We start from the raw sequence: 11347 nt of genomic DNA, 5'->3' as shown, positions 1-11347 counted from the left end.
CCACCTATCTCTCTCTCTTTCTCTCTGTCTCCCCTGTCCCCCTCCTCTCTTTCCCCTGTCTCTCCCCCATCTGTCTCTCCTCTGTGTCTGTCCTCCCTCTCTCTCTCTCTCTCTCCATCCTGTGTGCTGTAGAGCGTGAGGCAGTGGTCTGGGATGTGGAGCAGCGCCACCTCCAGGAAAAATACTATCTATTCAAGCAGCAGGTCAAGGAGCAGTGCTCACTGCAGAGGCAGCTGTTGTTAAAGCGACACGACAAGGTGAGCCAGCGATACCGGGAATCCCGGCGATGGGGATTCAGTTCCGTCCATGCTCGGCCTCCTCAGGATTTGAGCTGAGGTGGGTCTGGCTGAACCTGGATCCAAATGGCTGTCAGTGTCGCTGGCTGTCTCTCCAAATAGAGTCATAGAGGTGTACAGCACAGAAACAGACCCTTCGGTCCAACCCATCCGTGCCGACCAGATATCCCAACCCAATCTAATCCCACCTGCCAGCACCCGGCCCATATCCCTCCAAACCCTTCCTATTTATATACCCATCCAAATGCCTCTTAAATGTTGTCATTGTACCAGCCTCCACCACTTCTTCTGGCAGCTCATTCCACACACGTACCACCCTCTGTGTGAAAAGGTTGCCCCTTAGGTCTGTTTTAAATCTTTCCCCTCTCACCCTAAACCTTTACCCTCTAGTTTTGGACTCACCCACCCCAGGGAAAAGACTTTATCTTTTTATCAAATCTGTGCCCTTCATGACTTTATAAACCTCTATAAGACCACCCCTCAGCCTTCGACACTCCAGGCAAAACAGCCCCAGCGAATTCAGCCTCTCCCTAAAGCTCAAACCCTCCAACCTTGGCAATATCCTTGGAAATCTTTTCTGAACCCTTTCAAGTTTCCGATAGGAAGGAAACCAGAATTGCACGAAATCTCCTTAACCACAGTGTACAGAGGCACACACCGGGGTGCCTGTTTCATATTGGTGTATGTAGCTGTCATCGCCGATGGGCCTCTGCTGTCTCTATCCAGCCCTCGACTGGTTGCGCTTGGGGCAGTGCCCTGTTTTTGCCACACCTCAGTGCCAAGCAATGCCCCTTGTTGCCACCCTGTGTTGGCATAGTCTGGTGCATTCCTGATTCCTGCCCATCCGACGGGACTCCACCGGCTGGGTGTGGAAAGGGTGTCTCTTGTTATGGGAGAATCTAGAACTCGGGGTCCCTGTTAAAAAGCCCCCATTTAAAACAGAGGTGAGGATACTCTTTCAGATGCTGTTGACATGCCATCTCTAATTGCCCACCATAACCCCCCCCCTGTTGAAAAGGTGGGGGTGAGCCTCCTTCTTGAGCTGCTGCAGTCTGTGTGGTGTAGGGACCCCCGCACAGCGCCGTTATGGAGGGAGTTCCAGGATTTTGACCCAGTGACACTGAAGGAACAATTGAGTTTGCACTGTCCTCTGAGACAGTTCTGGGAAGCCACTCAGTCCAAGGGCAGTCAGGAACGGACAACGAATGTTGACCTTAAAAGGATAAAATAAAATGGTCTTGTGCACCAATCCAGGCCACTCCCCCAACATGTTGCCCCCACACCTGTTCCTGCCTTTGTGCTCCCCTGCCAGAGAGGCAGGCCATGGGTCAGCCTAAAATATGCCAAAAAATGTGGTGCTCCAAAAGCACAGCCAGTCAGGCAGCATCTGAGGAGCAGGAGAGTCGATGTTTTGAGCATAAGCTCTTCATCCTGATAAAGCGGGGGAGGCGGGTAGATGGTCGGGAATCTCTGTGGGAAGAGTGGAAGGATCCCATTTTGCGACCCGCCATGATTCTCCTCATTTTCGGGTATGGGTCAGTGTAAAGAGCTGCTGCTTTCCCCTCTCTCGCAGGAGACAGAGAGAATGGCCCACGACCACGGCAACCTCCTCGAGGACCTGAGGAACCAGCAGGCACAGGAGAGGGCCCGACTGCCAAAGATGCAGCGCCAGGATGCCAAGGCCAGGCTGAACCTCTTCAAGCAGAGCCTGAAGATCAAGGCTGTTGGCGCGGTGGAGCAGAGGGAACTCGTCAAACAGGTCAGCCAATCCACCCTACCTCTTACGCCTCTCCTTGTATCACAAGCCAAGAGTGACGAGCAGGGTGGAGTCTCAGACACATCTCCAAACTTGCCTACAAAATAAAAAAAGTTTGCATGCAGATGCAGCAAGCAATGATGGAGGCAAATGAAATGTCAGCCTCTATTGCAAAGGACTGTGGGAGTGTACCTAAAGGTTGGGAAGTCTTGTGACATGGCGTTGGTGAGACTGCACCGAGAGTAACGCACGCAATTTCGGTCTACTTGCTTAAGAAGGGATGTGCCTTGAATGCAGTTCAGATCGGCTGATTCTCGGGATAAAAAGGGATTTGTCTTCTGAGGCAAAAACAGAAATTGCTGGAAAAGCTCAGCAGGTCTGGCAGCACCTACGTCGAGAGAAATCAGAGTTAACATTTGGGGTCCAGTGACCTTTCCTCAAAACACCTTTCTCTTCTGAGGAAGGACCTGGTCCGTACGTGTTGGAGCTTGAAAGAGTCATTGAAACGCCTGATCCTGAGGGATTAGGCAGGACTGGGCTGAGAGAGTGTCTCTGGAACTAGGGGACGCAGTTTACAACATGGGTGGGGAGGTGGAGATATCGCAATTGAGACAGAGATGAGGAGGAGAACGGACAAGTGCAGTTCAGATCACAATCGGGTCAGTGGTGATCTTCTGGATGGGACAGTCTCCTCAAGGGGCTGAATGGCCGGGACTCCTGCTCCCGATGTTCTTATGAAGTAGCAATGCCTCATCGAGGAAATGTGGTGCAGGAAATCACTACCTGGAGCTCGGGGTTTTGTGTCCGCCTGTCGAAACAGGCAGGTCACTGGAGGCTCAGGTCATCTGGTGGTGGACTCCCACTGAGCCCAGGAACATTACCATGGCCCCCCAACACCATATGGTGATGACAGCAAAGGCGCATCAACATGGGAACTCACTGTATCTCACTGGATGGGGACATGGGAGCCAGACTGATTCCATATTCCCCTCCCACTAGGGAAGCTGCTATCCTGGTCCAGACTGGCTGGGCCAAATAGCCTCATTCGGCATCTGTGCTACCCTAGTGTCCCTGTGGGAAACAGTTCAATACTTGTAACCTTGAGTGACCACCCCCCTCAACACACACACACACACACACACTCACAGGGCAATGTGCCTCTCGGTACTGCAGTTTGCCATATCCTTGTGACTTTTCCTGAATAATTCTGGGAGTCTGCCTCTGTTCCTGATGGGCAGATAACATCCACATTGGAACATCGCAGATGTCACAGTTTCAGGTCTTCCCGGACAGACTGGGGAATGGAAACAGGATTGGACGATGTTGAAAATGTCCAGAGTGTGCACATACGCATTTTTACAGACAGGATTATTGAAGGATCAGGGTGAGTATTTGAGGTAAGAGATTAGGTTTATGGGATTAGTGCCAGTATGTGGTCTGGCACATTAACCAGGAAAGAGAATAGAGACGCAATGTCAAATCTTCATCTTCAAGATGTCATTATTGGCCATTGACGTACTTAGTGCTGTTTAGCAAGTGCCGCCCAGTTATGGAATTGCCTGAAATAGTGGACATTTTACTGAGGAACTCAGGGACCCAGCGGTTGTTTTCTCCATGACCTGTCAGAGTTGACTTGCCAAACAGTCGGTGCCCTTTTCCCTGTACCATAAGTTGTTGTGACTGGTTGAAATTTGACATTCTTGTGTGTGTGTGTCCTGACGAGTGCAGGAGGAGAATCGTTGATCGCGTGTCTCTCTTTTCCGTAAAGCTTAAGCACTGTAGCCCGGAACGATTGAGAGTGGAAATTAGTGAGACTGTAATGGAGCTGATACCCCATATCCGCGTTACGTTCGGGGCAATTAGACAGTACAGTCAGGTGTTCGAGTCAGCGTGAGGAATTGTGCTGCATTCAGCAGGCTGGGTTTCTCCTCCATTTACGGGGTGTGTGCCATTGGCAAGGTGGGCATTTCTGGCCAATCCCTAACTGCCCTTGACTGGGTGGCTTGCTCGGCCATTTCAGAGGGCAGCTGAGACCACGTTGCTGTGAGTCACGAGTATGCCAGACTGGGCAAGGACACCAGGTGCTTTTCCCTAAAGGACATGTTATGAAATGGTTTCTGATAACAATCCCGTCGCTCCTTGGCTGCCGTTACTGAGAGAAACCTAACAACCTGTACCGAAATGCACCATGAACTAATATCGGCGGGTTCTCTTGCTAGTTTCTACTTCAGGAAGAGGTTCGTCAGAAAGAGGAGAGGCAACAGCAGCAGCAAAAACACGAGGTTCACCTCCAGGAGCTGCAGAGGCAGTGTGACAGCAACATGGCGGAGTTACAGCACCTTCAGGTAATTCACTACCAAGGCCCACAGAGGTGCCAGGACAATTTGATGCACTCCTTTCTCAGTTTTACACCTTCAGATAGATTGTGACAGAGGTGGGGAGAGAGGTTGGGGAGCAGAGGTTGGGGAATGGTAAAGGAAGCCACAGAGAAGGTCTTTGTGATACTTGAAAGGGTTCACAAAAAATTTAGAAGGATGTTGCCAGGGTTGGAGGGTATGAGCTACAGCGAGAGGCTGAACAGGCTGGGGCTGCTTTCCCTTGAGTGTCGGAGGCTGAGGCGTGACCTTATAGAGGTTTATGAAATCATGAGGGATGCAGATAGAGTGATTAGTCAAGGTCTATTTTTCCAGATGGGGGAGTCCAAAACTAGAGGGCACAGGTTTAAGGTGAGAGGGAAAAGATTTAAAAGTGACCTAAGGCACAACTAATTCACGCAGAGGGTGGTACATGTATGGAATGAGCTGCCAGAGGAAGTGGTGGAGGCTGGTACAATTGCAGCATTTAAAAGGCATCTGGATGGGTATATGAACAGGAAGGGTTTGGAGGGATATGGGCCAAGTGCTGGCAAATGGGACAGGATTAATTTAGGATATCTCTTTGGCATGGGCAAGTTGGACTGACGGTCTGTTTCCGTGCTGTACATCTCTATGACGAAGTTGGGAAAGAGTCCGTCACGCTGGCACATTGCCCCATACACTGTTGTTTCACAGCTTGTCCTTTGTAGTTCCTCATTCAAAATCTGGGAGCTCCCTCAAGGACTGCATAATTGAAACACTGTACAGCACAGAGATTCACTGAAGGCGGCTCACCCCTCCCCCACCCGCCTTCTCAAGAGGTGGGAGAGCAGAGCCAACCTGGCCAGCACCTCTCATTGACCGTGTGGCCAACAGAAAGAACTGGCCATCACAGCTTACCGTGGCATTAACCTCTGAGTGCCTTCAATGGGATCTGACGGACCATTGAGAAGCTCTGTTGGGATAGAACCCAACCCAGAGGGAACCTCAAATGGACAGCTCCATCTGACACCTAACTTGTTCAAAGCTAAACATGGAAAAGCATCAAGTCGGCTCAGGTGACTGAGTTCTTTGCTCCTTTCCCCAGAGTGAGAAACTGAGCCTCTTGGTCAGTCGGGAGCGAGAGAAGTTGAAGACTCTCGATGAGGAACACACGATGGAACTGAAGGAATGGAGGGAGAGGCTTGTATCTCGCAAAGAGGTAAATATTACATACACACACGCACACATACTGACACAGATGCACACGCACACATCCTGACACACAGTCACACAATACTGACACACACACAAATAAACACACACGGTCACACGCATACTGGCACACATGCACACATACTGACAAGTACACACACATACTGACACACGCACACAGATACAGACATACACACAGATAAACACACACGCTGACGCACACAAACACGCACACGTGCACACAGTCACACACATACTGACACACATACAGTCACACATACTAACACACACAAACATAAACACACACTGACACATACACATAGTCACACACATACACACAAATAAATACATACATTGACGCATACACTGACGCACACAAATAAACACACGCACACATACAGATGCACACACACACAAATAAACATACACTGACACACACAATCTCATGCACAGACACACACACGCACACACACAAGCACACAGTCTTACACACATACACCACACACACACTCGTTACTCATTCTCCTCTGAGTGCCGACCTCATTAGAATGCCCTTGACTTTAATCACTCAGCCATTGCTGGCCATCCTTCAACCTTCCTTGGCCTCAAGCTTTGAAACTCCCCCCTCGCCAACTCTCTACCTCACTGTAAGAGTATCTGGGCTAGGACGAGTCTCCTGTCTTTTCCCCTTAGCCCTCCAATGGCATCCCTCCTCAGAGCTGATTGTCTAAGCTAACGGTCAGTCCATTCTCATGCCTCCTTACATGGCAGGGGGACTTGTTATCTGTTAATGCTTGCACCTCTCCATTCCCAAAGTACTCCCAAGTGTTTGCTGAAAAGGATATATAAATCCAAGTTGTTATTGTTTGGAATATTGCATCAGATCAATGTGGCAACCCATTCAGAAGGATGTCACATTCAGCCAACTGAACCCTGTAAGCCCAGGAAAATTAAACATCACCCCAGCCCACCCCATCTCTCTGCAAAAGGAGCAAACTCCCCACAGAGTCTTGCAGCTTCGGAGGCTGGGCAAGGCACCATGCCAATGAAAAGCTGCTTCGTTTTCCCAAGCGGTATAAGGGATCGCTCCTCAAAAAATAATCTCCGAAGAGCTGAGCTATCCCCACATGCATTGGAAAGGGCCTCACTAAAACTTTGTCCCTGATTACCTTTTAATCTCCAGGCCCACCTGAAATAATTCCAGAGAGGCCAATAGCATGTCACCAAGTCACCCTTTATTTACATGCAGAGAGTCCCTGATACAGAGCCAACTCTTAGAGTGAACAGAACCTCCGACCCTTCTGTTTCTGTCTGTCAGCCAGGGCTCATTTCCCCTCCCCCCACCTTGTCTCAGTCAAATCCATCGAACTCAGCACTGCCTTCCTAACCTGCAATCTTCTTCCTGACCTCTCCGCCCCCATCCCAGTCTGACCTATCACCCTCACCTTGACCTCTTTCCACCTATCGCATTTCCGACGCCCCTCCCCCAAGTCCCTCCTCCCTATCTTTTATCTTAGCCTGCTGGACCTATCACATTTCCGACGCCCCTCCCCCAAGTCCCTCCTCCCTACCTTTTATCTTAGCCTGCTGGACAAACTTTCCTCATTCCTGAAGAAGGGCTTATGCCCGAAACGTCGATTCTCCTGTTCCCTGGATGCTGCCTGACCTGCTGCACTTTTCCAGCAACACGTTTTCAGCTCTGATCTCCAGCATCTGCAGTCCTCACTTTCTCCTCCCTGATTGGACCTGGTTAACAGCCCCAGTTGGGGAACTCAAATTCTGTGCGGTCTGCCTGTCTGACCGGGTCACAATCGCTACACAACCTTGGATTTGGATCCAGAGGAGGTGTTAGCTTGGTGGTATTATCACTGGTGTGTTAATCCAGAGACCCAGGTAATGTTCTGGGGACCTGGGTTCGAAACCCAGATGGTGGAATTTGAATTCAATATAAATCTGGAATTAAGAATCTCATGAGGACCTTGGTCAATATTCGGAAAAACCCATCTGGTTCGCTAATGCCCTTCCGGGAAGGAAATCTGGTCTTGACCAGAGCAATGTGAGTCTTGACCCACAGCAATGTGGTTGACTCTTAATTGCCCTCTGGACATTGAGGAATGGGTAATAAATGCTGGCCTAGCCTGTGATGCCCTAATCCCGTGAGTGAATTAAAAAAGAAAGTATAGCCTTGACCGAAGTGTTGAGGGGCTCGTGTCCCAGCAGGAAGGTATTGGGAAATCGGGCCAGCATTCTGTCATGAGTGAGGGTCTGACTGTGATCTCCGATGCCGTGTCAGTATTCACTGGAGCTTTGCCTGGGTTATTACGTTTCTGCAGATCCTCGAGGAAGAGCTTACACGTAAACGCCAGCAGCAGGAGGTCACTTCCCGGCGGAGCAGCGAGCCAGACACCACCAAATCCTCGCTGCACAGGATCTCCCGGTTCTTCCCCCTCCCCAGCTTCCCGTCATAGGCAGCCTCTGGACACTAACTCGCACGCTGCCGCTGGAGGATAAATGGAGGCCTTCGGTGTCCGGGTAACGAACCCCAACAATGGGTGGAAGGCTGGTGTTGTGGTAATGGGATGGTAATCCAGACGCCATGGTTCATGCCTGGGGAACAGGGGGTTCGAATCCCAGCAGAGCGTCAAGTGGCCCTTCCAATCAATAAATGTGAAATTGAAAGCGAGTCTGACCTTCCCTCCATCGTAAGGTCGGAAGTGGGAATGTTCAGCACCATTCACCATTCCTCAGACACTGAAGCAGTCCAAGTTTAAATACAAGATAAAATCCAGCCTTGGCCTGACAAGTGGCAAGTAACATTCGCACCACACAAGTGCCAGGCAATGAACACAAGTGCCAGGTAAGAGAGAATCTAACCACCGCCCCTTGACATTCAATGGTGTTAACATCACTGAATCACCCCCCCCATTATCAAATTCTGGGGGTTATCAGTGATCAGAAACTCAACTGGACCAGCCCCACATAAACACAGTGGCTACAAGAGCAGGTGAGATGCTCAGAATTCTGGAGCATGTAACTCCCTAAAGCCTGTCCACCATTGACTAGACACAAGTCTGGAGCGTGTGATGGAATATTCCACGCTTGGCCTGGATGGGGGCCGTTCCAACAACACTCAAGAAGCTCGACACCATCCAAGACAAAGCAGCCCCCGCTTGATTGGCATCACACCCATAAACATCCACTTCCTCCACCACAGACACTCAGTAGCAGCAGATGCACTGCATCAATTTACCAAGGCTCCTCAAACAGCAAACCCATTTGGAGGACCAGGGCAGTAGATACATGGTAACACCACCCCCTGCAATTTCCCCTATGAGCCAGTCACCATCCTGACTTGGAAACCTGTCGGCCGTTCCTTCGGTGTCGCTGGATCAGAATCCTCGAACTCCCTCCCTGAGGGCAGTGTGGGGGGGGTCCCTACACCACACGGGACTGCAGCAGTTCAAGGAGGCAGCTCACCCCCACCTTCTCAATGGGGCATAAGGGGGCAGGGTAATAAATCCTGGGCCCAGCCAGTGATGTTTACATCCTATGAGTGAATAAGAAAAATAGTGTTGACTGGTAACTGTCCTCCAAAGTGGCCTAGTGAGTTCAACAGCAATTAGAGATGAGTAACAAATCCTGCCCTTACCAGGAGCGCCCATGTTCCCTTTGTTCTTCTCAAACAAATTTTAGGAGTGCTAGAGATGGCGTAAATATTCTAAGTAAGCCATACAATTTTATTATACGAAAGACAATGCCGGAGCAGTGTCAGGGGTGGGAAGAGGAGACTGCGTCAGCTCATATAGGTTTAAGTGAATGATCACAGCCCCAGGTCACACCCCACCAAGCCAAGGTAGAAATTGTGACAGCTTTTGGCCCGGAGAGTTTCCTTGCATTGAGGAGATAACCTTGTCTCGGTCGTTCCAATCATTCATCAATTCCCATTTTCCACAAATAAAGTACTCTTCTGTGAAACTTCTTTCCGAATTGTTAGTGTTATTGTGTACAGATGTAAATAAAATGCAATTGACCCTTGGTATGTCTGATTTGTGTGGAGCTAATGCAGACTTATACACAGGGCCTGTACTTTTACTGGATTTCTGCTATTCTCTCTCTCTCTCTCGCTCGACAAGTAAGCAGCAACACTCACGCTCCAACAATAAAGGAAAATTGGGTTTCTCTTGTGAGCCAGCTGTGATTCTGTGGGTAGCACGCATGAGTAGCATCACAATGTGGGTTCAAGTCTTACTTGAAGAGCACAGAAATCAAGACTGACGCTCCATTGCATTGAGTGCTGCTCTCTCAGAGGCAAAAAAAACCCAGAAATCCCCCTGAATTTACAGGCATTGAAGTCTCCAGTGAAAAAAAGCAGAGGAATAGCAAAGGGTCTGCCTTGATATCTGGAATCACCCGAACCCTGACAATTGAATGATGATCCACAAGATTGAGGTGCCACCTGGTGTCTCGAGTCAGAATAACACCACAATCATTCTGGAAAACCCACGGTGAGAGAGGTGCCTGGAAGCCAAGATCTGTTCCGACCTTAGCATAAGGTACAGGATGGTTTAACAAAGTGCTGTGTGGCAGCAGGGAAAGTATGGAAACAGGCATTTGCGGCGCAGCATTGTGCCCAAGCTGGTAATTTGAATGGTGTGTGCCCTCCATAATGTTGTGGCCACCATCAAGTCTACGAGAGATTGCTTTTGTACAAATGGCTCAGATCTTGCTGATGCACGATTCAATCCTGGGACCTGACTAATGAACACAAAGACGCAAGGGTCAGGAGATGTACCAAGATCATGGCTGATTGTTATGGCCTCAACTCCACTTTCCTGTCTGTCCACCTGCTGTCAGCCTTCATCCTATGGTCTCAACCTAACCCAGCCTTTCTGAGTAAGACTTTTTGTCAACAATTTCCCTCTTGTGCACGTCAGGACACTTTGCAAGAATTCCCAATTCAACAGGAGAAATCGACATTTGTGCTGCACAAGAGGAGGTAGCTGATTGGTCGACTCTGATTGGCTGAGGTACGGCGTATTTCTGACGTGGATAAAATGTTTGCAATATTTGAATCTGGTAGCTGCACGTAAATATTTTCTTACATGTCTTAAATACATAAATATGACAGAGTGTATAGAAAGGATTAGCAATCAAACTTCAAACACACTGGGCAAACTAATGACAATGAGAAGAGGGATGGTTAGGACTGAAGGTGTTATATCTGAATGCACACAGTATAAGGAATAAGGTAACTGAGCTTGTGGTGCAGATCAAATTTGGCAGGAATCAACCGACAGCACGGCATCCCAGTCGTTCCTGTCCTCTATCACGGAGGTCTTAGACAACAGAACATGCGAGAGGCTGGACTAGCTGACCAAGGCCCTCGAGTCCTTCGAAAAGAATAAAACTCCCGGAAGCGACGGCTTACCGGTCGAGCTCTATTCCGCTCTGTGGGACTTGATTGGCCAGGACCTGCTGGAGGTGTATGTCAGTATGCTTCGGGCAGGTACCATGAGTGAATCCATGAGAAAAGGCATCATCACCCTCATCTACAAACGGAAGGGGGAGAGGGAGGAACTCAAAAATTGGAGACCAATCTCACTGTTAAACACAGACTACAAAATCTTGTCAAAGGTCATCGCCAACCGGGTCAGGTCTGCTCTGGGATCGGTGATCCACCCTGACCAAACCTGTGCTGTGCCAGGCAGGAAGATCGCTGAGAGTCTCGCACTCCCCAGGGATACGAT

General features: G+C 49.5%; 1 protein-coding gene across 1 annotated transcript in view; it reads left to right on the top strand.

Annotated features, from left to right (window-relative positions):
• The window catches only part of LOC122542981 (serine/threonine-protein kinase 10-like), a 52952-nt gene extending 44158 nt beyond the window's left edge, over nucleotides 1-8794 (top strand). The window contains exons 15-19 of the mRNA XM_043681126.1: nucleotides 133-257; nucleotides 1870-2055; nucleotides 4272-4397; nucleotides 5494-5607; nucleotides 7934-8794. Coding sequence (XP_043537061.1) covers nucleotides 133-257; nucleotides 1870-2055; nucleotides 4272-4397; nucleotides 5494-5607; nucleotides 7934-8068 — 686 coding nt within the window. The 3' untranslated portion in view covers nucleotides 8069-8794. The remainder of the gene's footprint in view (nucleotides 1-132; nucleotides 258-1869; nucleotides 2056-4271; nucleotides 4398-5493; nucleotides 5608-7933) is intronic.
• Nucleotides 8795-11347: the final 2553 nt, after the last annotated feature.

The sequence above is a fragment of the Chiloscyllium plagiosum genome, chromosome 42, assembly GCF_004010195.1.
Source record: "Chiloscyllium plagiosum isolate BGI_BamShark_2017 chromosome 42, ASM401019v2, whole genome shotgun sequence".
NCBI lineage: Eukaryota > Metazoa > Chordata > Chondrichthyes > Orectolobiformes > Hemiscylliidae > Chiloscyllium > Chiloscyllium plagiosum.
This window is presented reverse-complemented; position numbering and strand designations above follow the sequence as displayed.